At 36.0% G+C, this 24,669-nt stretch overlaps 1 protein-coding gene across 1 annotated transcript in view; it reads right to left on the bottom strand.

Annotated features, from left to right (window-relative positions):
* The window catches only part of FANCC (FA complementation group C), a 72,891-nt gene that overhangs the window by 27,593 nt on the left and 20,629 nt on the right, over positions 1-24,669 (bottom strand). The window contains exons 6-7 of the mRNA XM_026038252.1: positions 2,305-2,424; positions 1,424-1,488 (exon numbers count right to left, since the gene is read on the bottom strand). Coding sequence (XP_025894037.1) covers positions 1,424-1,488; positions 2,305-2,424 — 185 coding nt within the window. The remainder of the gene's footprint in view (positions 1-1,423; positions 1,489-2,304; positions 2,425-24,669) is intronic.

Below are 24,669 nucleotides of genomic sequence, written 5' to 3'. Positions count from 1 at the left end.
ATACCTCAAGGGAGGCAGTGAGGAGGAGGGGGCGGCCTCTTTTCAGTGGTGGCCAGCGATAGGACTAGAGGAAACGGCCACAAGCTGAGGCACCAAAAGTTCCACAGGAACTTRAGRRAAMAYTTYTTBACWGYGAGGGTGVCAGAGCCCTGGAACAGGCTGCCCAGGGAGGTTGTGGAGTCTCCTTCTCTGGAGATCTTTAAAACCCGCCTGGACTCAGCCCTGTGCCCTGTGCTCTAGGTGACCCTGCGTGTGCAGGGGGGTTGGACTAGATGACCTCTGAGGTCCCTTCCAACCTTAAACATTCTGTGATCCTATGATAATCTATAAAGCAGTTTTTGTTTTCTACAGTAGATAATGCTGGGATGCTCCTCATTAACTGGGCTACAGCAAGTGCAATGCTAATGGTAATCTAAATGAACTGAGATAATTTCCTCTATCTTGTGCAGACATTTAGGTGCAAGGAGGAAAGGAAGAAAGAGACAACCCACACAAGGGAAGAGATTTAAGAAGCATCAGACAAGGAACATCATTGCAATACAACTCCTTCAGAAATTGAAAGATTGTTCAGGGCATTACCCCAACTCAAATGTAAGCAATCGACACTCTCTATGTAGAATAACTATATCCCCACTAACATACTCTCCTTCTGCTGGTTAAACCGTGCTAAAAGGCTTAAAACTATCAACAAATTCTGTTGATAAGAAGATGAGAAGAAAGATAAGGAGAAGAAATTTCTAAGGCGAGGCAACATTTAACTGGTGTGTACAGCTTTGGATTTGAAGACCAACAGAGTAAGCAGAGAAGAATCATACAGACAATTCAAAGAACAGGGACACTTTGGGTAGATGTATACAAAAATAGCTATATTTTGGCAAGGGGAGAAAGAAGAGCTGGAATATACTTAATCTACTCTTATCTGAAATAGAAAGGACATTAGAACTTCTTTTTTTCATCACAGATTTCGGCAAATACAGTTCACTTGCTCAGTCCTATCATCTGATTCACAGTACTGCCACAATGCTATTAATGCTATTAATTACCAGGGAACTAACAGTAAGCAAAATGGGAGAGCCTATTTAAATGAGCACAGTCAAATGTTATTAACAACAATTGCAAAACAACTGTCATTCAGCCATGCAAAACTATCACTCACTCACATAAACAAAAACTTCTCCTCTGGAAAAAAAGCTTTGCTTTTCCTTTATGTTAACTATGTTTTGACTAGCACATGTGTATAAAGTCTTCTGTGAAGCACAACCTAACACACTTGTCCATATATGAAATTTTCTAAACTTTTTATCACACAAATTTTTCCAATTGATGCCTAAACACACACCTGATCGAGCCTGTAAAAAGGTTCTCACTGAACTGTAATGATCCAAACTAAAACATACCAAAATGATGTTTAGATAACACCTACCTCCCTTGAACGTTAAGTCCATTAAACTGATTTCCTTTCAATTCTGTCACTAGTGATGAGACCATCTATTGAATAAAGCAAATGACATTAAAATACACACACTGCAAATAAGCAGACATTAGCTGCATTATTTTCCATGAGAGGAATACCTCTGGAAATTAGAAATATTCCTTGTCCACTCAGTTTTATTTTTTAATTTTTAAACTATTGGTGCCAAATCAAAGCTTTCCAGAACACTTATTAGATAAATGCTGCAAAACCTTCTGTGAACATGCAAAATACATCTTTCCTATTTAACAACTAGAAAACAATATATTTTAGCTCTCCCTCCCCAAAAGTTGAGTGTTTTGGAAGAATGTTACTAGTACTTTTTATATGCTTGATCCAATGATTACATAAGGCATTATGAAACACTATTCATATTCTGCATTATTAAATACTGTTCCCATAAATTTCATACAGTAAAAGACAATTTTCCAAAGTCTTACAGCTAATTTGTCATTTTAAATGCAGTACATACAGTCAAAAAGATTCCAAAACTTACATTCTAACACAAGATTCTAACAAGATAATATATATTAATTTTAATTCCACAGTGTTAACTCCACAAGAAAAAGCTAAGCCGTTTTTTTTTGTTGCAACACAGCAGCAACAAGTGTTTTACCAATATGCATAACAGTATTATCTAATCATTTTTTTCTTTCTTTGTCTGTAGAGATCTCCCATTTCATTTTCTCCCTTAAAAGGCTCTAAGAGTAACTGAGGTAAGAAAAGATAAACAAAGTTCAGTTCCTGTTCCTTATAACAATGACAACTCCATGGATGTGCTTATAGACTGCTGATTTATTATTAACAAAATCTCAATTGCACAAAATACTTACATTTTTAACCAAGTGAGAATAATAATCTGCTGATGTGTAGCCAAGAGCTGAAATAAAAGTATTGGTCTCAGCTTCATTACTTTCCCATTTAGAAGAAGAAAGGAGATGGCAGAGCAAACTCTGGAAAAAATCAATGTAAAGGAATTTTATTTTTTAATAAAAAAGAGCATGAGGCTATAATATGCGCTGTAAAAATAAACAGTTGTTAGTGTCTTCTAGCTGGGTAAGATCTTTTGATGGATTGTGAACATTTCATACCACCTGATCAACATATAGGAGCTTGCATCTCCTTCCAGCTATAAGGAGAATGCCTCTGGTGCTCACCATCACATATGACACATGCTCTACAGGATTCCAGTATTTCTAGAAAGCAGAAGCATATTCTAGAAAGCATTGCCAAAACCAGACAGACTCTTAGGCACTTACTAGTTCTCTAGGAGGTGTTTCAGTCTGATACTATATAGCACAAGGATATAAACACTGCTACACAGCAGAAAAGCACATGTAGAAATACTCTGATCAGGAAGAGTAAGAAGTTATTATTTACTTTTCATATCACTCCTTCAAGATGCCCTAGTATTCTGGCTGTCCCTCAGGATCTGATATTATAATTTAATTTCCTTCATGAAAGATAATGACAACTCTTTAGTTTGACATTTACTTCCGTAATGATTTCATTACTCAATCCCGTAAACCATATTCCAGAAAAAAAAAAAAAGCTTTGTAATACATCATCAAAAAATCATAACAGTATTTGACAACAGATTTACTGTGAAAATAAGGTGAAATTAACACACTGATTGTACTGAAATACAGAAAGATTCCAAACATTGTTTTCCTGCTTTCCCAATATTCCAGCACTGTATTATCAGCTATGGTGTCATTTGTGCATATGTTAACACTGCAGCTCTCCCAGCGTGAACTAGTTTATGAAAACTAGTAGTATGAAATTTAAAGCATTTGGGTTTTTTTGCACCTTACTATCATAACTCATCTGAGGTATTTATATGTTGCTTATCAGCTGATAAATGCTTCATATAATCTGGGCAATTTTCTTTCCTCGAGTGCTATGTGGTGATATAATAACAACTATGTTCCAATATTAAAGGTTCATTTAAGGGTTTTATATATCATTGATATATAAATAATAAACTACGTTATACTATATCAGTAAATATGAAATTCTTTGTAACACTGAAAAAAAAACCTTCTAAAAATATTTTTAAGTGAAGGAAAGTTCAGATGGAAGCTCCTTGACTTCTACAGTCCTACAAGGTCTTACTGTGTTTTTTAAAAGAGGGATCTGATCGGACTAGGAAAAAAAATAACAGTAAATAATAAAAATAAAATTAATAAATAAAAGAAAACACAGTTTTCTAAATAAAAAACTGTTGGTTCTAAATAAAAAACTGCTGGAGAGCAGTCCCGCAGAGAGGGACCTGGGTGTCATGGTGGACGACAAGTTGACCATGAGGCAGCAGTGTGCCCTGGTGGCCAAGAAGGCCAACGGGATCCTGGGGTGCATTAAGAAAAGCGTCTCCAGCAGGTCGAGGGAAGTGATCATCCCCCTCTACTCAGCCCTGGTGAGGCCACATCTGGAGACTGCGTCCAGTTCTGGGCTCCCCAGTACAAGAGGGATGTGGAGCTGCTGGAGAGAGTCCAGCGCAGGGCTACCAGGATGATCAGGGGCCTGGAACATCTGCCCTATGAGCAAAGGCTGAGGGAGCTGGGCCTGTTCAGCCTGGAGAAGAGAAGGCTGAGGGGGGACCTGATCAGCGTGTATAAATACCTCAAGGGAGGCAGTGAGGAGGAGGGGGCGGCCTCTTTTCAGTGGTGGACAGCGATAGGACTACAGGAAATGGCTTCAAACTGAAGCATCGGAAGTTCCACAGGAACTTAAGGAAGCATTTCTTCACTGTGCGGGTGACAAAGCACTGGAACAGGCTGCCCAGAGAGGTTGTGGAGTCTCCTTCTTTGGAGATCTTTAAAACCCGCTTGGATGCAGCCCTGTGCCACGTGCTCTAGGTGACCCTGCGTGAGCAGGGGGGTGGACTCGATGACCTCTGAGGTCCCTTCCAACCTTGGGCATTCTATCATTCTATGAAAAGAAAATGCAGTTAAGTCATTTTCTGCCTTCAGAAATCCAAGCCAAACATCTATATAAGCTTTTGCTAGATATCGCTGATCATTATTTCAGAAGTCCAGGAATTAAACTTATTTCGTGCTTGATGTATTACATAAGAGAGAAAATAAAAGTAGTGGAAACCAACACCAAAGGGCTAACAAAAAATACTACTGTCAAAAGAAATAACAAGAGCAAAAGTTTGGGATGTGTCTTTTTTTTAAATAACTCTTAAAAAATAGAATTGCTTTTTTACTGCTGCCTAGTGATCTTGATTTAACTAAGGGGAAAGAAAAATACTGTGATAAGAGTTTTGAAAGACATAACGTATATGCAGTCTTTGCATTCTTAAGAAACTTTAAAAACTCGATCTTCAACATGAACAGGCTTCTACATACAGAGGAATCTAAAATCTACTAGCTTGTACAATATCCAAAAATCCAATTAGATGATGACCATGGAAATGTATATGATTTCCTTTTTCTTTGCAAGCATTATTTGCTTTAGCATCTGTGTTCAGAACATTATCAAGATTTCATGCTACTAAGAGTCCATACTCTCCATAAGAGGTCTTACAAAATATGAGGGCCTAGCAAGTAGAAAAAAGGATCAGAAAGCTTGTTGAAAGCAAGCTGAAGGAGAAGCTAGCAAGAATAACATTGGGTATCCCTTTTGCTAGAGATGAGAGGGCTTGAAAACCACAAATGTCAGATTGCTCGGTGGAAGACTAGCAAAAAGTTTTCACAGTTTCAAACAAACACACAAACCTCTGAAAAAGACCAGATATGCAGACATGGTACTTCAAAGATAACAAAGCAATGGACCAATCTATAACCCTGTATATAACTTTAATGCTGCACAATACATCACTTAGCCATATCCTTTATGTAACCAGCATTTTCCTAAGGATGAAGCTAACCACTTATTCTTTATAAGATGATTAATTTCAAAATTACTTTTCAGATTACAGCTACCTATTCAATACAGGAAGACATGACAAAACGGCTACATGCAATCAGAGTTCGAATATGCTTGCAACACTAATTTTTTTCTTTTTTTTTTCATTGTTACATTTTCTTTAGCACTTTACTATATTCCTGCTGGAATTCTGCACATCACTTCAGCTACGTTGGTTCAGCTATGAAGGGAAACAGTGGTAAGGAGATTTTCCCAAGTCAGGATGAAAAGAATTACCGAATCACTTCTGGAGATCATCTAGTCCAAGCCCCCTGCCCATCCAGAGCACCTGGCACAGGGTGGCGTCCAGACGCATGTTGAGTTTCTCCACAGAAGGAGACTCCTCAGCCTCTCTGGGCAGCCTGTGGCTCTGTCACCCTCACATTTAAGCAAGCACAGACAGACCTTCCTGTGCTTTGTTTCGTGCCCGTTGCCTCTTGTCCAACCACCAGCCACCACTGAGAAGTGTCTGACGCCATCCTCTTGATATCCTACTTAAGGTATTAGTGCACACTGATAAGATCCCCGCTCTGTCTTGCCTTCTTCAAGCTAAACAGTTTCAGCCTCTCCTCTGAGGAGAGAGGTTCCAGTCTGCCATCAGCTTTGCAGCCCTATGCTGGTCTCTCTCTTGCAGCAAGGCATCTGTCTGGTGCTGGGGAGCCCAGAACTGCACAGGACTCCAAGTGTGGACTCGGGAAGGCTGAGCAGAGGGGCAGCATCAGCTCCCCCACTCTACTGGCAATGCTCTTTCTCACGCACCCCAGGAGAGACCGCTGGCCTTCTTGGCCACAAGGGCACACTGCTGGCTCCTGGTCACCTTCCTGTCCATCAGGAATTTCAGCTCCTTCTCTGCAGAGATGTTTTGCAGCAGAGCCACCTATCACCACCCTCTGAGCTCTGCCACCCAGTCAGTTCTCAATCCACATCGCTGGCCATTCACCTATCCCATGCTTCCTGAGCTTGCCCATGACGATGGCAGACAGTGTCGAAGCCCTTGCTGAAGTCAAGGTAGACACTGTCCACTACTTTCCCCTTATCTACTCAGCCAGTCACTTCATCACATGCCATGAGATTGATTAAAAATGACTTCCCCTTAGCAAAGTCATGCTGACTGCTCCCGACCACCTTCTTGCACTCTACATGCTTAGAGATGGCATCCAGGATGAGCTGTTTCATCTCCTTTCCAGGGATGGAGGTGAGGCTGACTGGCCTGCAGTTGCTTGAATCCTACCTCTTGCCCTTTTGAAGAGTGGAGAGGCATTGGTAGAAAAGAAAGCATCTTGCATCTCAGTTCTGTGAGAGAATAAACACATCCATCCACATGGCCTTGGAATACAGCTTATGACACAGTCCAGGGGACTTGAGAAGGAATTAATAAATTTTCACAACCCCCTGAAAATGACACCCTGCCTCATTTTATTGATGCAATTTGTATAAAGTAATATTCTAGGTAACTTGTAGTAACACTCTCTGCTGCACTGGGACTTCTAATCACTCTTGAGAAAAAAAAATCTTTGGATGATTTTCTTAAATAATATAGATAATTTCACGTCTTATGTAACACAGTGCTCAGCATCTCCCACATATTGTAGTTATAATATGTATTTAAAATTGTAGTTACAATATATTCCACTTATTGTAAGGGGGCCTGATACTTAACATTACTCCTCCAATCTACGGTGTGGCTATATGGCTATCCTTGATTTATTTTGTCAAAGAAAATGAAAATGGATACAGAAACCAACAACTATTCTCCAAGAACGCAAATGTATAAAACGATTCACACTATGTTCCTTGGCTACCATACAGCCTTAAATAATCTGAACTAAGCAACTGAAACACATTTCCTACGTATCACTTTACAATTAAGATAATCCCACTCTTCATTTACTCGTTTTTAAGTAGTGAAAGTACAATGTCAGTGTGCTGTAAGGGATTTGCTGAATTATTCTATAAAGTTTGTTTGTCAAACTGTTACTTGAAATACAGATTTTAGTATAAAGTCTGCGTGCCATTTTCCAGAACAGAATTTATACCTTTTTGAGATATGCGGAGTAGAACTGGGCAGATACCAACTTGTGTTCACAATCCCAGCAAGGAAGAGAAAAGGTTTTGGTCTTTTGAAATTGCTTTTAATAAAAAGATATCCAAAGTAAAGATTTTTTCCTCAACTTTCTTAATTATTAATATCTTCCTGTTTTTGTCCAGAGGCCTGGGAGCAGCATAATTAAAGGCACAATTACTCTGAAATTAAACATCAACACAGAAGTAGCATTTGTTTTTTATTACAGGACTACAGAGTGAATTTTACACTAGAAATCGTATTTGTGCAGAAAATATTTTGTAATTTATGATACAGTTTCAAAGATATATCAGAAAAATCAAATAAGTCATTTTGTTGGAAACTTCTCAACACATCTCTTTCTCAATTTATGATTCTGAATGTCTTTAAAAGCAGATTTTGTAGCTAAGAAAGATAATATATTTTGGAGAGGGGAAGAGAAAGATGGTTTCACTGGGATGTGCCTATCAAATCCAACACCAATTAGGACTTCCCAAGGACACTACTCTGTTCGTACTGCCAAGCTGGATAAGCCAGAGAAAGTGACAGGTAGAGACACATGGAACAGACGTATCTATAACTTATCCTAAAGAATGTTTCTCTCCAAGGTACTCCCCCTCAGGTTAATATCATTATTTTTGGAGAAGAGATCATTAATAATATTTTACTAAAAATTATGATCCATGTGAAATTGTTGGAATTCATACAGAAAGGATATACAGTGTAAACTTCAGATATCTCAACAAAGAATGTTTTTTTCCACTTGTTAGACAGGAAGCAGACCTCCTTAACCATACTAAGAAAAACTGTGTAAAACAGGAAAAAAAAATAAGAAGCAGCATTAGAACTATTTCCTCTTTGCATTTTATTGGATTTTGGAATGAAGATATTTTGGATGATAATGGTTAAAAGAGGCTGTATATGTCAATTTTACTTTCAAGTGTTCCCTTTTGCAATCAGATGGTCCATTACCTTCAACAGAGATGGCAAGGCAGAAGATTTTATTTCCAGGCTGAATTTGGAAGTATTTTGAAGTTACATATGCAATTACAACACTAGTGATAAATTTAATATTGTTTTCAGTCATGCTAAAAAAAAAATGTATAAAATAGGTACTCTTTCTCCCTCCTTTATTTAGGTAGTGTTCTAAATACCTAATTTGCTTACCAAGTCATTTGACTAGTCCCCTTGGAAGACAATGTAAAAACATTTCTCTGATCTGTTTAAATGTTAATTAATTTGCCAGGCTATTTTTCCATTTTTGTTTGTTTGTTAGCTTTCAGAAACATAATCCAAAACAAAATCCTGAAGATACTTTTGGGTTATTATTTCTTAAAATCCTGCCCGAAGGTTTAGAAGTCGTAACACATGCCATCTAAATTAAATGATCAACAATAAAACACCACCTGGTCTGGTATTTTCAGAACTTTCCTCCTCTGAAATAAACAGTGAAACCTGGAGAACTGTGGTGGTGAAGCCTGTAAATGACGAGGACGCCTCCTCATTCACAGAATGCCTCGACAACTACTGTTGACATAACCAGTTCCGGGAGTAGGACGCTGACATAACACAATTCACATTATTTCCACACATTGATCCAATCATAACAAACCCTCCGGCTTTTAATTATACTCATAGGGCCTCTTGCTCACTAGTTTCTTAGTTCCAGGAAAGAGGGAAAACAGGTTTACCACAAACCAAAACGCAAAAGAAAATATGATGGAAGAAACATCATAAATATTTAAGCATAATGTAGCTTTCAAACTATTATTTTAGTCTGTAAATTTTTCTTTTCCTCAATGCTTTATAAAAGTCTCAGCATTTCAGTTAGGCAGGGAGAAATGATACTGGCATATATTTGTTAACAACCAAGGTATTTTCAGTATGTAAGTGTATTTTACAAGCTAGTAAAAACATTTTTGTAAGTACTAACCATCATCAGTACACCTAATTAAATTCTACAAATTCCCCTTTAAAATTCAAGTTATGCTTAAAGTATATTTTTAAATGGGCAAAAGTGTTACGCTAACACAGTTACATTTCAATGATTAAATAGTTAACACAACCTCCCTGTTTACCAAATTGAGTCTTTCCAGTAACCACTCAAAACCTTTGCATAAACAAATCACTTCAGCTTCAATTTAACTTTAAGAAAGCCTAGAATATCCTTCAGTAATTTCCTGGATCAGGGCCAAAGTGTCTCACCATGGATAGCAGAGAGGTTTTCTTCCTAGAAACGTTTACTGTCAGGAAATGTTTTTGTTTTAGCCCAGTTTATGGATACACATTATTTGCATTTATGGGATGTTTTCCATTAGCTAAATTCTATACCAGCATATTAAACTTTTTTTGGCCACAAGTACATATTTTATATTTATTAGAGCCTTTTGTTTTTCTCCGTATTTACTCAGGAAGACAATATGAAATTTGCCCCCATTTGAATCTCCACTGACAACCATGAAAGGCTGGTCAATACTCAACAAATTGCTTTCAAATTACTCTGCTAAATATTCCTACAGAGATAAGGCTCTTGACATTTGACATTTGTGAGCATGACCAAGTTACAGAATGCCTAAAGATAATAGCTGGTAAAATGAGTTAGCATTACTTCAGGGTTAAAAAAAATGAAAAAAAAAAAAATCAATCCAACAAGAAGTACTCTTTCACAAAAATAATGCTGCCTGATGCACTGACTGCATTGCTTTTCATGTGTTCACAGGTAAGGGCAGATTCTATGAAGTTCTCCATGCTGCACCCAGCATGATAAAGCACTTAGCCCCATCCTACATTTCAAGCATGCAACCTTTAGTCAGTGTTTGTAGCAAGCCTGCTCAAAAGCTCCAGATAAGGCCTCAAAGTATCTTACATAAATTTAGCATTCTTAATTTTGCTTTGGCTATTGTAATTTGCTCATTAAAGCAGCAGCAACTGCAAAACCACACAAAAAGAGCATGAACAGTTAAGTGTCAGGGATTTCATTTTGTGGGTTTGCATTTTGCTGCTAAAAAAGCTCAACTCCAAATAAAAATTTTGACTGATGTGCTTTTCCTTCAAAATAAATCTGTGCTTAGCTGCTTAGTTCCATTCATTTGCAGGAAAAGATTTAGGTTTTTTTTTTTTAAAGACTAGAATCATAGTTTATTTCTTAAAATGAAAAAAAAAAAAGTATTACACACTTTCATACAATTCAAAACAAACCTGATTTCAATTTCCAAATGGTATGCAGTTAAGGAAAAATATGGGGGGGGGAGGAAGAGGAAAGTTGTGCTGTTATTCCCCCGCTAATTCAAGTTCTGTTAACTTCCGTGAAACTAGTACAGGGAAAACATGTTGTACTACTGCTGTGGCTAAGAGCACACAACTTCTTCATGGATATGTTCCAAAGCCTAGGTCCCATCTGCAAGTCTGGCAAATTCTTGGAAATCATAAGGAAAAGAAAAAGCTAAACAACTGCAGAGCTGGCAAGGCTTGAGTCTGCATTTGACCTTAAACAGGAAAGTCAGTTTCAAATCTCCTTTTACTTCTCACTTAGCTCAAAAAAGAAGTACTTTTTGTATTAAAATGGAGATACTTTTGTTGCAGAAATAAAACACACATTTACACTAACTTACAACAGCAAATTCAATATCTTTACCAGTCAACTGTAAATCTCTCATTTTAGCTCTCTAGTTGAACTCTAGAGATTTAAAATTAATTTTCCTCTTCCCTGTTTCTCCTACAATTTCGAAAAGTCAAGATACGAGCTTCCCACACAAACTCTAAATAACATTTTTTTAAAGAAAAAGGGATTAATGCATTTAAGTTTGTAAAGACTGACCATATTGTAATGTTATTTCACATTTTATTTTAAATCTGTGGAAAATAAAACTTCCAGAAAAAAAATCATCCCAAATTCATGTTGAAGAATAATCTTTGTCTAATGATAGGTTTTTATGCTTCCAGTAGGTACACAGTGGAAATTCCCAAAGATCACTTAACCTAGGTCAATACTGAGAGATTATTTTAAATCATATCCATTATCCGTTCCTCACTTAAACCCTGTACACGTAGCTACTGAAACAGAAACTGACACAAGTTCTATGCCACAAAAGAGCAAAACATCTTTATGAAATATTTCTTATTTCTAAGCTTTATTTCTTTAGCTTTATTCTGATTTACAGGTTAATGTTCTAAAATGATGTATATAAAATCTGATTAAAATCTGTGTTGGTTTTGGACTTCATAATTATCAAATTGTTAAAACTTTAAAGAGAGAAAAGTATGCATAGCAGTTGGTAGATAGCAAAAAAAAAAAAAAAGAAAGGAACAAAAAGAAGACAAAAACTTATACGTTGATGACACAATTTCTGGACTACTAATTATGTTAGGTTGAGCAAAAATACCTCATGCCAATTCTATTTCTTTAAGTGGAGACTTTTTTTTTTCCTGTCAGTGACAAATCATTATTCTTTACTAGAGCCACCTGGCACTTGTAAAGTGCTTTGAGAAATATCAGCTTTCTAACAAATTGTGACATTGGCTGGTCAAGCTCAAGGGGCCTCCCAGGAAAGCAGAATCACTGGTTTCTCATTTTGGTCTCTGAGACACTTAGTTTCAGTTTATTTTGACTTAAAAGTCATGAAAGCATTTACAGACATACTAGCTTAGCATTCTTCAACAATTATCTATTTGAAAAAAAAAGAACAGAGGCCTGTTTTCCCCAGCTCATTCATGCTATGTTTATGATTCTTATAACCAGAAGAAGATGATGAGAAAGATAAATATTACAAACACTTACCTCCTACCAGTCCAGCTAACTATAGGTAGATAAAGAAAGCAAATTCACAAAAGGACTAACGAGAAAGTTAACAAACAATTTTGGCATGTAGTCTTCAATATGTTGCAATTTATGTATGCAATATTTAGTAAGCTAAGAGCAATCAAGAATTCCCCTCAGAAGACTTTTAAAAAATGGCAAGTGTGAGAACCACCAGGAAGGTTGTTCTTACATGTTTTCTCACTATATTAAACTTAGCCAGTTCCAGTTTTTGTTTTTGTATTAATATCTTGTATGGACATTTTAAGCTTTCAATAGGAAAAAGTGTCAAAGCTGTAATTACAGTCAGTTTCATGAAAAATACAAATGAAAAATACCTGACAAGTAAAAATTAATATGCAGGCAGAAAAGTCTTCATAAAATAGATCTACCAAAATGAAACATATCAGATATTTAAAGAAGATTTATATCTTCTTTTGTGCAAAACATATGTGTTTGCACAAATCAAGTCCAGAGAGAATAATCTATGGCCTTCCTTCCTTTCACAAGTATTAATTTTATTTAAACATACAACAGTTATCAAGAATGAAGTGTCATTTGTACAGATGATGCACAGAATACATCATACTGCTGATCTTACTCTTCACAGCTGTTTAATGGTGCATGCATTACTAGAACAAATTACAGAAAAAGACAACAATTTACAAAAGCATTTAAAAAACTTCAAATAAATAATTACTTGAATTGACCAATAAATTAGAACTTAAACCCAATTTAGTAACCTGCAAGAAGTAAAACCACTTAATGTTTCACTAATCCTGGAAGAGATCATAACCTCCTTTAGGTATCCTTGGCAGAAGATGGTTAGCTGTTCACTAAAGTCGTGCACACCTAAACAGCTGGTGCAGCTTCCCAGGCAAACTTGTTTAACAGCAGCTCCAAAATCACCTCACCTCTGGCTCACATATTTTGTGCATGCACATGATGGGTACCTAAGGGGATGGAAGAGAGGGACAGCAGCAGCTCTTTACCCTGGTGCCTGGGACACTAACAAGTGGTGCAAAAGAATAAGGAAACTGCCTTTATCACTCATTACTCCCTAGGGGCACACAGCAAAGCAGGCAGACTTGATCCCCAAGCTGAATTTTAAATAGTAATTTAGAAGCTGAAAGGTCCTAATATCACATTAAGAATCCATCAAGTCACTGAGTCCTAATCAGTGATGTCAGGTCTTCAAAGCATGCATATATATCATCTACAAGCCTTTCGCTTTCTGTTTTGATTCAAGGGTAATGTCTGAATTTTATCAGTCAGTTACCCTGTAAAGAGGCTAAGACATTTATACTTAAGCTTTACTTTAAGTATTGTTATAACTTAAATTACTTCATTCCAGATACGCTTAAATGTAGTGTAAAAACACACTCATGAAAATATATCCTGTCATATAATAAAACTGTAATATCTGTAATCAACTGCTAAAAGTATTTGCATGACACCAAGTTCAGTATCACCATTTTAATCTATTTAATGAAATTCAAGACTCCAGGTCAGTATAAGTTAAACATTAAGGAGACAAATTCAGCTTCCAAAGCAGTAAATTGGCTGCCAGGTACAAAAAAATAGGTTCCTCATCATTTTTATTGGGAAGGAAAAAAAATGCTGTGCTAATCATTAAAATGACAATAAATTTTGAGGGAGAAACATTGAAGTAATACTGAGTATCAAATGAAAAAAAGAATTGGGGGAGGAGTCCAAAGCAAGGAAGATAAAGTGTTTAAAAAATGATTAAACATTATACTGCACTTAATGTAATGGTGAAAGTTGTTTCTTTCAAACAACAACAACAAAACATTCTTAGTTTTTAAGATAGCATATATTTTAAAGGAAACAAAATCCCTTTTCAAAGCACCTATACATTATATATGGTTTACTCCAAACAGAACTGACTTGAATAGAAGCATAACCTGTACGGTTGCAGTTGACAAAAGCAGCAGACCAAAGCAGGAGCAGAGGGAAGCTATGCCTTCTAAAAGAAAGAAAGAAAGCGTGTGGAATGCCGTTTACTTCAGTTCTGTTTTACAATCACTGCTGCATGGGGAATGGTTTGACTGAAATATCTGCAGACCGTGACCACCCACACTATGGGAAGCACTGTGATTAAAGAGAGCTCTGTGTTCCAGTATCTGCCAGCTAAGTCTGCTCCATGCTGTAATTATTATATTTTCAGTCTTCTTATAATCTATTGCATGTGTTGAAGCAAGTCGCCTATGCTGTCCAACAAGAAAACTATTGAACTTGAATAGCAAGTTATTTTTAATATGAACAAATAGCAAGAAAATTGGATACTTTAAATACTTCTCTAAGTTTATGAAAATATTTTGGCTTATGGTATAGCCAGTACTATAACGAAAACATATCTACCACCAAAACCTTCACTTTAACTCTCTTATCAGAAGATATAGCATGACATACTGCCCTTCCATGCTGCAATTTTATAATGAACTAAACCATTACATTAGGTCTGTAAAGCACAGAAACGATGTGAATTGTGGATTAAGTGTGCATCTAGAGAACACTAAAATATTACAATTCCAACTGTCACTAAGTGCTCATGCACACTGAACATTTCCAATAACCTTAGCACATAAGTAAGTGTATTAGAAGTTCTCCCTTTCTCTTTAAGGATGGACATTCAATACTCTGCAGTAATAATAAGTTTGAAGACAAAACAAACTAAACATCAAAATAAGTAGTAAATCTCCTGGGTGAAACATTTAATATCACTTCTTCCTTATGTATTTTTTTAAAAAATAGAGACTTGAAACTTTTATTCTGTGCGCTCTCCTGATGTTGTCTGGTGCAGTAATACCAAAAAACTGAGGCAGCACAACTCTGCCATAGAAGCACAACGCATAGCTGTTGCTGCATTCTTCATTTCCACATTTATGAGGCAATCTGCACCATTTCAGTGATTTTTCCAGGATATGGCTGCACAGATGCGTCTTTGAAAAGCACAGATTGTCTACTGGCTGTAAAGATTAAGTGTTACAATATACAGAGTGTGTGCCACTGCTTAACAATGGAAGGAAGAAAATAGCACCGAAGGAAAGGCTGAATAAAAAAATAAAAATCCACAACTGGGTGAAAACCCATTCATCTCTTCCCGATCATGTCCATCCATTCCAGAAAACTTCCTGAAAAAATGTCTTTTGACTCTTTGAAATAAACCTTTGATTACAGTCAAGGGTAAATTCTGCGTACAGTGAGGGAGGAAAAGGGCCACAAAGAGAGTGAAAAGTCCAGAGGAAAAAAATATAAAGAAAAAGTAAATACAGAAATTTAAAAGGGAAGAGAAAAATATAAACATGATACATACTTTAATTGCCATTAGATGTCTTTGATCTGAAGGAATACCCTACAGTTTTTGCAGTCATCAAAGTTCCTGATAATTAGTTGCACAGGTAGGAGGAGGAATGAGAACTCCTGCTTTCCAAACACAACACAAAAAGCTGCAGGATCCCTGAAACCACCAGATTGAATCTCAGAAAGTGATTAACTGACTTTGGACTACTTAGGCCTCAAGGAGACTTACCATTTTCCTTTTCTCACCTGAAAGCAAGCGCCCTGCAATACAGACCTCTCTCATCTACCAGCTGCTGGGAAAAAGTAGCCTCCCCACTCTATTACTCCACATCTCTCAAACTGTCATTCCTTTCTAATTATCTAGTATTTTACCTATGGCAAAATATTACACAGATAATATTACAAAAATAAGAAACACTGTAACGCAATTATTTATTTACTTCAGTCTGAATATTACTAAGTGAATTCTCTCTCCTTAGAAGGAGTAAAAACTGAAGAGTCAGATCATGAGTTTGTACTAAAACCCCTAAGAGCCCCCTGCATTTTATGACAAATTCTTTCTCCTTTAACTTTCTTAATAACTCATAATAGGTAAAGTATGTTTATAATTTTAACTCAAGTATCTCAGTTTAGCTCTTAATCTCACTCTTTCAAAATTGTCTAGATAAGAAGGAAAAAAACAACTTGTTTCTCAGTATGACCTCTAGCAATTCATAAGCCTTTTAATAGACACATGTTACCCATAAATGCCATTAATATATTATTCTTATATCATACAGACATCATTTGTTGTAAATCCAGCACTATTTTAATATTTTTTCTGTGCCAAATGATCTTGAGACCCACTTGTTACATGATAAATGCTCTACACTCTTGCTAACTTAACAAAGCAGACTGGATGGATCTTGAGGTTCACTGTAACATCTTCGTGTTACTTTAAATTTATATCCCCTAGATAAGAATACTTAAAAAAAAAAAAAAAAAAAAAAGATGACAAGTGTACTGAGCACAAACTCAGATCAACACCTCACCTACGAATACATTCAAAGTCTTGCGATGTTCAAACCATATCTTCAAATACTGCTATATCTCTGTGTTAAAGTTCATAATGCTAGATAAACGGTGGAAAACAGATGGAAAATGATCTCTTTAAAACCATAACAATGTAATTTATATTAAACAAAGAACACAGCAACAAAACTTTAGAAAAAGAACATTTAATCAAGGTTATACTCCCCTTAAATTCATTTTTTTCTGAAAAAAGTACACAATTGAATGCAATTGTAGTTCACTGAGATGTAGTGTCATACACATATTTATTCCCTCAATATTTATAGCCTTCAGTATGCATGAAGTGTGCATCATACTCAGCCCTCCCATATGATGAGTACATGACCCTAAAAGGGCAGTCTACACCCTATTATGTTCAATTTCCACAAGAAAGAGGACAGTTAGGAGGATTACAAAACATACAAACAAGAGATCTCTATGCTCTTCAGAGAAACTCTTCTCTCTCTTTTAAATACTTATCTGCATACTCATACTACAGGAAACTTGAATCTAACTGTGCATTTTGGAGGTAACCTAGAAAGAAAGAAGGTCTATTCTGCCAAGAACAGCACTTCTTAAGGGATCCTCCGATACCATCTGGTGAGAGATGGAGCAGAACTCCAAACAATTACCTCACACTGATTGAAGCCTCATTTCCGATGTGCCTGGATCATTTGACTACCTGAGCACTTCTACACTAAGTCCTAACAGAAGTCAGTAACTTGATAGTCACTTTCCTCATAGAAGCATTATTCTATCTTTATTTCCACAACTGAAAGAAATGAATGGGAAGAATAAAGTAAGGCTTTTTTATTTTAATATCTAAAAACACGCAGAAATATTAAACTTGAATTTTGAAAGATGATAGGCAAGTAAATCTACTGAGTTAAAAACTGCTGGGCCCAAGAGTAGGCACAATATACAAATGCTAAACAATCAATGGTCCTGGAAAAGAAATAGGGGAGGAAGACAGAAAATTAAACGTCAGCAAGTTCTACAGAAAAAGAGTTCTACACTGAGACAACAGACTTGACCTCAGGAAAGTCATGTAAAACAGCCCAAAAGAGAATCCTAGATCTGCAGTTCAAGACCTTGCAGCATAGAGATAGCTTCATGAGATCAAGGAGAAATCACAGACAAGTAGGTTGGACGATTCACAGAATGGACCACTACCAAGTTCAAGGAAGATTACATTTTATCTCTTTTTACCGATAAAAAATACTTAAACATATAGTTAGCCGCTATCTGGACAGAGTGACCGCAGACAGAGATGATGAATAGCCTTGAGCTCTCTGTTGCTAGTACATAAACTTTCCTTGACAAGGGAACAAAATCATAACACTGTTAAGTGTGTGAAATTGTCTCCCTGTCCAAGATTAGGCAACTACAGCAGCCATCCAGACTAAAAAGGCAGAAGGTGAAAATGTTTCCTACTAGAGATGTTACTCACCGTTATAGGAAAAGGATAGTCCTGCAGTCAGAGAAGCTATCTGACTGCAGGACTTTGAGAAACCCATTCTAAAGACACATTCCCACAGATTTTCCCGAATGGCTGTGAATAGTTTGCTTTCATTTCAGCTGAAGTTTGATTTCAAGAGTGCAAATATTTTACTAAGTGGATTAAGGTCAATGAAAAAAATACGGACAACTAGTAACACAGCATTCTTCTGCCTTGGAAGTTTGGGGGGCTTCTCTTGTCCATAGCCCCAAACACTACCAAAACATGAAATCCCATCTAGTAGTCCAAGATCTCCACACACTTTCAACTCCTACCTTGCCTTCCCACTTTAGATATCATTATTTGGCAGGTTCTGAGGAAATCAGCACTTCATTTTCCAGAACATTTTTTGTTTCAACAAACAGAAGACGGCTTTTGACCTAGCAAATTGCTGAATGACAAAACCAGAGTATTAAATGTCAGGTTAAAACGTGCTGATGTCAACAAATGTGAATATTTATTCCAAATTCTCATTATATTCTGAATTTCCATGGACAATTCAGCGCCTAAGTTTGTAAAACTTTCTTTTAATCTTGTGTTATTCACACTCTGTGTTACATAATTACTATTCCAATTGTCTTTAAGCATTCTCTATCTTAAAAAAAGTCATTTTACACAGTGTATGCATGTGTATGTGTGTATGTCTGCAGGCACGGTTTTGTATTATATGACTGCAATAAAAATTCATTCAGCTTTCTCTGGCTGAAGATAACTGAAAATTATTTTTAAAGTATCAGACACCTTATTTCTAACAATTATCAAGGGGAATATGCCTCTGACTTTTCTGTGGTTTCATATCAAAAACAGCACTTCTCAGTCTTTTATACATCTTTTCAGCTCTGATGGGAGATTTTCAACTGTTTAATCTTTACTTATAATAGTTTCTTAATTCTTGTTACTACATACAACCGAGAAATCCATCTACAAGAGAATGCATTTCAGGCATCCAATTCTTCTGTTCCTCAGATCAGTTGATAAGTGTTGTTCAAATAAAATTCAGTGTATCGTGGGTCTGTTCCAGCTGATTTGTAACTCTCATGGGTACAGTCACAAGCTATCTCACTCACAAGTGGTATTATTAGTTCTACTAGTTAAGTTACTATTATTAGTTCTAACTAGTTTCTAACAAAACACATCCAGATGGGACCAATGAAGGGCCACATTATGACCATTAGCTTAATCCCTGACAGCATCTAAATTATCCCACTGTTTAAAAACTCTGTGTGTTTTTTGATGTATGTATATTTTATGTACGTTTATACAAGTAATTAGTTCATAAAGACAGTGCCACCTACTGGCACTTAGTGGTACACCTGTTCTTAGTTTATTACATTTTATAGGAGTTGCTGTAGTAATGCACTGCAAAAGCCTTACTTTTAACAAGGTATTAGAAATAACAGAATGGATGACTTGTTGTAGACAGTACTGTAGAAAGAGGTTAATAACTGCAGCAAATAAATTGTTGCAATCAGCAGCAGAGGAAAAGGTAACAGAACAAAATAAACTGTAAAAGCACAAAACCAAATAATACAATGATAATGCATTAAAAATAACAACCAACATCTGAAATACACACAGAACTTGTCTTTATCTCTGCCTCTGCTCGGATGCCAGAGATAAGGTGCAGTCAGGAAAGAGCGAGAAAGGGAGGTACAAAAAACCTGCAGCATCCATTATATTATCTGTAATTCTATAATGCTGGAGGAAAAGGAAGGGATAAAACGAATGGCTGTTTCTTTTTGATTCCTTGTTCTTTTTATTTGCATAATAAACCTTTGATTGTAAAAATCCTTCAAAACCAAGAGTGTTTTCTAAACTACCAGTGTGCAGTATTTAATACAATGCATTCTAGATACAAAGCACCTCAGTACAGAAAAACGTAATTACAAAGAATTAGTCATTATCATATCAACAAGTAAAACACAAACAGAATTTTCCCCATTCTAGTGAAAACTAAGGGCAAAAGAAACCCCCAAATCAGTCCAACCATGTGTATTACGCATACAGGAAAGTAAAAAGATCATGAAATTTGTCTACTAGTAAATGCCCTGAATAACAGCCAATAATTTCAGGAAGTTCTAACACAGAAGTCTCATCAGAGCAGGTATCATTGGAGAGCTAAGCCTCAAAATGATGCTAAGCAAAATGAGGAGTGCAGAATTTAGTTTGTGGTTTAGTGGCTATGTTGTTAAAAGAAATTGTTCATATTCCCTTAGAAAAATATTTATTGTAATGTCGTGAAATAGATAGCTGTGTACACAAAGTAAACACATGCAGACAAGCATACAACACAACGAATGCCACCTACTGGTATGTAAGGATATACATCACTGTTCAGTGGTAAATTAGTAAACAGTTATCGCTGTATGCACTAGAATTGTCACTATTATGCACTGTAGAAGACTCTGTCCAGCTTTAAACAATGTCTTCCTTACAGATTCAGCATGCTGAAGTTCAAGTACATATAAACTATATACCTCTCAAAACATGTTTCTCTACATAAAAGGCACAGAAAGAAAACAGAAAAAATAACTTTTATAATTTTCATTATATTATTCATCTCCCTTTTTCGTCTTCCATTCATAAAAGCTGTTTTGGATACCCTATAAAAATATGATCAATCTCCAAGTCTCTTGCATAAGACAAGATCCCTCTCAGTTCCTTCTTATTTTACTGCAGTGCCTTATTGTCCTAATGTGCTACAAATACAGAAAGTGTTTAATAAGATTATATGCTTCACAGGTAACTCATTCCGATCACAAGGCAAATATGCACAAACAACTTCACATCGTGTCCTTTTCCTAACAGGACTTATTTCCATTTTTTTTTCTCCTCAGCTATTTTTCACAACTTTCTCTTCTCATTCTCTCCTTAGGATTTTTTTTCTAATATTTCTATTTCAACTTGCAAGAGGCATTATCTGCCTTCTCAGAAGTAACTGGATAAGCTTGCAAGGACCCAGTAAAACAAAGACTAACAACTGTTCCCTTGCAGACAGAACAGTAAGTCTCTCAAATACTATAAATTTAAAAGAAGTTTAATTTTGAAGTACTCCTAATTTTGTGAAAATGCTTTTTACATTCTGACTAATGCTGAACAACGTTGCCTAAACAAAACACATGTCACTAAATGATTCTCCAGAATGAGAAATACGGTAACACTCCATCAGCCTGGTGGACAAAGTACCAGTGAAGAAACACTTGACAGTCAGGAATGAACGGGAAACCAGAGACAAGTCAGTATATGAGAGGTGAGAGGTAACCAAACATCTAAAAGCAGGTGTAACTGTTCTAAAGAAGGAAATCACAAATAATTTTTTTTTTTTACCTCAAATGAGCACTCTTTCAAAGCTGGGGTAACTCATACAGCCTTGGACAACCATAATGCAATAAGAACAGCATTTTTTCCTTACTAGGCAAATGATCTTATATAAAACAAAAATAATACTATATAAAAAAGGGCCCTAAAAATCCAGTTTGCTTAAATTCTGGCACAGATTCAGTACTAGGGGTGAAAGGTCACTGCTTCATTAACTGAAACAACTCAATTAAAATTGTAGCTTAATGAAAAAGTCAAGATGATCATAAAAAACCCAGGTCATCCGGAGAACATCACTAAAAAATCTCAAACATCCTGTGCTTAATTGGCAGTAAACTTCTTGATCTGGCCTATTTGAGCAGTGGCAAACCACTACAGAACACTCTAATACAATTCAAAGATACAAAAGACAGAACTCCATCAAATTTAAACTAAATCAGTATATATAACTTAGAAGTACATCAAAAGATTTGCATGTGGAGGACAGTATGTGCCTTCCTTCTGGAAAATAAGGCTTTCTAAGTCCTTCACAGAAGAACATGTTAGAGAGTCAAAATACAATAATACTAAAAGGAAAGATCCCAAATACAAGACTGATTTTGACAACAGACTTTGAGATTCCTAAACAGAACTCTAAGAGACAAAGCTCTTTTTACCAGAAAATATTTGGGAATTGCTGTGCAAAGAGAGGCTGTACAAAAGGCTTACCATAATAAGATAATAATTTTCAAAGCTATTTACTTAATGAGATTACATTGATATTTTAGTATCCCTTACATTTCTGGGGGAAAAAAAAAACAGAGGTTGCTGCAAAAGAAGTATTTTGCAAAACAAAGACCGTTCACTTGAAAAAGGCTATGTCTGCATTCTCAAAAAGGTACTGAGGGGCAGGCAGCATTACCTACCAACTACTCACAGTGTTCGAAGGAAAATATAATACAGTCTTGGGCTCCCATTGTATACATTTAGAAACAAGTCCAGCAGAAAATTCTTATGTTAAATTCTTAGATAATAGGGAGAATTGAGGATTACAGATCATAGTTCAAAACTTTGACCTGACAACAGGATTATCCCAGTAATCTTCACATATGATCAGCAGACAAAAAACAGATTGTAATCAACAGACAAGTCAAAATAGTTATATGCTTGCACATATGTCCACTCATACACAGTAAAGTATGGAAACACAGAATGGGTTCACATTAAACAAAAAACTACACGCTCAAAGCAAAAATATATAATGGTACTATGAAAAAAAGTTCCCAGTTTTCACAATAATAATACTTTTACAATGATGCAATAATATTAAAGCCTTAATAAAATATAACACAATTTATCATCATACCATCTCCATTTAAAAATTATCCAGAAAGTACTAGTAAAAGATAAACATGTAAAAAGTCTTACTAAGGATAAAACACACACATTCCATTAGACATTACAGCAAAATGCAGTAATTCCTGCACTATTCAAATTCACTCTGATGAAGTACTCTTGTACTCCTGTGGGTATTAAGAGAAACATGGTCTTAGATGGTATACATACAGTCAAAATATGTACATGTTTCTAGAAATGAAAATTTAACCAACACCAAAAACAAACCATTAAAAATAGATATCAAAGGTGATAAACCCTGTCTTTAAGGTATTAATTACATATACATTGGGTATTCCTTAGAAGCAAACTAGAGTAGGTCATGTTTGATTTCATGAGTGAGAAGTCAGGAGCAACAAGTATTTTGGCTTCCTATATTACATCTGGCTGGTGGGTGAATGAGGAGTTTAGATTCCAATACTATAATGGGAAATCATAAAACAGGAAATTCTCACAGTTTTAAACAGCATGCAATCCTAAAAACACTGGAGTCAACTTTGTGCCTTTTAATTAACTGCTAAGCCATTTCTTCACATACTTGATTCTTTATGGGGACCTCAATAGCCATACGCAAACCTGGTTTCTGAAACTTTGTAATGAGAGTCACAGTGCATAGCTACCCTCTGCCCATTAGACATAACCCAGCTTTCCTAATGATAGTGGCAGCACGCTGCTATCAGAAATGGCAAAAACTACATTAGTTACTTTTTACTACTTTTAAAATGCAATACAGTAGCTAAAAATAAGGAAAATGATATCAGTCTTCTCATTAATAACCACAAACAAAGCTCCATGGAAGGCCACAAATTGTAATTTCTGCATCTCAAAAAAACAGGTTCTATTCTTCGAGAACATCATTAATTGCAAGATTTAATAGTCAATGTATTTAGTTATAAAGGCAAAGAAAAGCACACTCACCACCAAACTGACTCAATAGTATTATTTTGCACTTACATATAAATTTGCATTCTGAAAGGAGAATTTTAATCTTAGTCCACTTTAGTCGCGTTTACTATTAATACGTTATTTTAAACAATAAACTTTAGTCTTTAAACTTGTTTTCCACTTTTATGGATTTCAATATGGCATACTCCCATTGCACCAACATTGTCTTTAACATATTCCTTCTTCTAAGATTGATTGGTTCAGCGCATGAGGGCTTGCTCATTACTTCACCTTTACCAGTAAGTATCTCCTTAAGGCCTAAGGCATTAGGTTAAAGAGATCAGATTAAGTAAAAATTGTTTTTCAGAGGTTTATTTTGATTTAATTTCAGGATTTTAACTTCCTTTCATCATGCCGCAACAAAATTACCTCCATCCTAACCTTCAACAGCCTGCTTTAGCTATATGGGATTTTTTTGTTCATTTTTCCATAACGTACAACAGTATATTTACTGCCTTCAACCTAAGACAGTAAATTACCTTGTTGAAAAAGAGTTGCCTGTTTACTATAGGCAGAGCAAAACACTGCACAAGTTGGTGGTCTGGCAAGTGTGAAAACAGCTAAGGCAAAGGTTCAACTTTATGGTTACCATAGTCTATTTATCTCAGTACCCTTCCATAACTATTTGTTGAGACACATACAATCTAAAAAATAGTCCATATGGAAACATCTTTTAATAGGCATTAGGTGAGCCAACAGATTATGTTTCTGACAACCAAAATCATTATCATAGTTCCAAAAGGAATACTTAATGAGTAGCAAATTATTTAATATAGGTTCTAATTATTTAATATGGGTTCAACCCAGGGAGGTTGTGGAGTCTCCTACTCTGGAGGTCTTCAAAACCCGCCTGGATGCCACCCTGTGCCACATGCTCTAGGTGTGCCTGCTTGAGCAGGAAGGTTGGACTAGATGATCTG

Source organism: Nothoprocta perdicaria, unplaced genomic scaffold, assembly GCF_003342845.1.
Source record: "Nothoprocta perdicaria isolate Ctin4 unplaced genomic scaffold, notPer1 scaffold_205, whole genome shotgun sequence".
Taxonomy (NCBI): Eukaryota; Metazoa; Chordata; class Aves; order Tinamiformes; family Tinamidae; genus Nothoprocta; species Nothoprocta perdicaria.
This window is presented reverse-complemented; position numbering and strand designations above follow the sequence as displayed.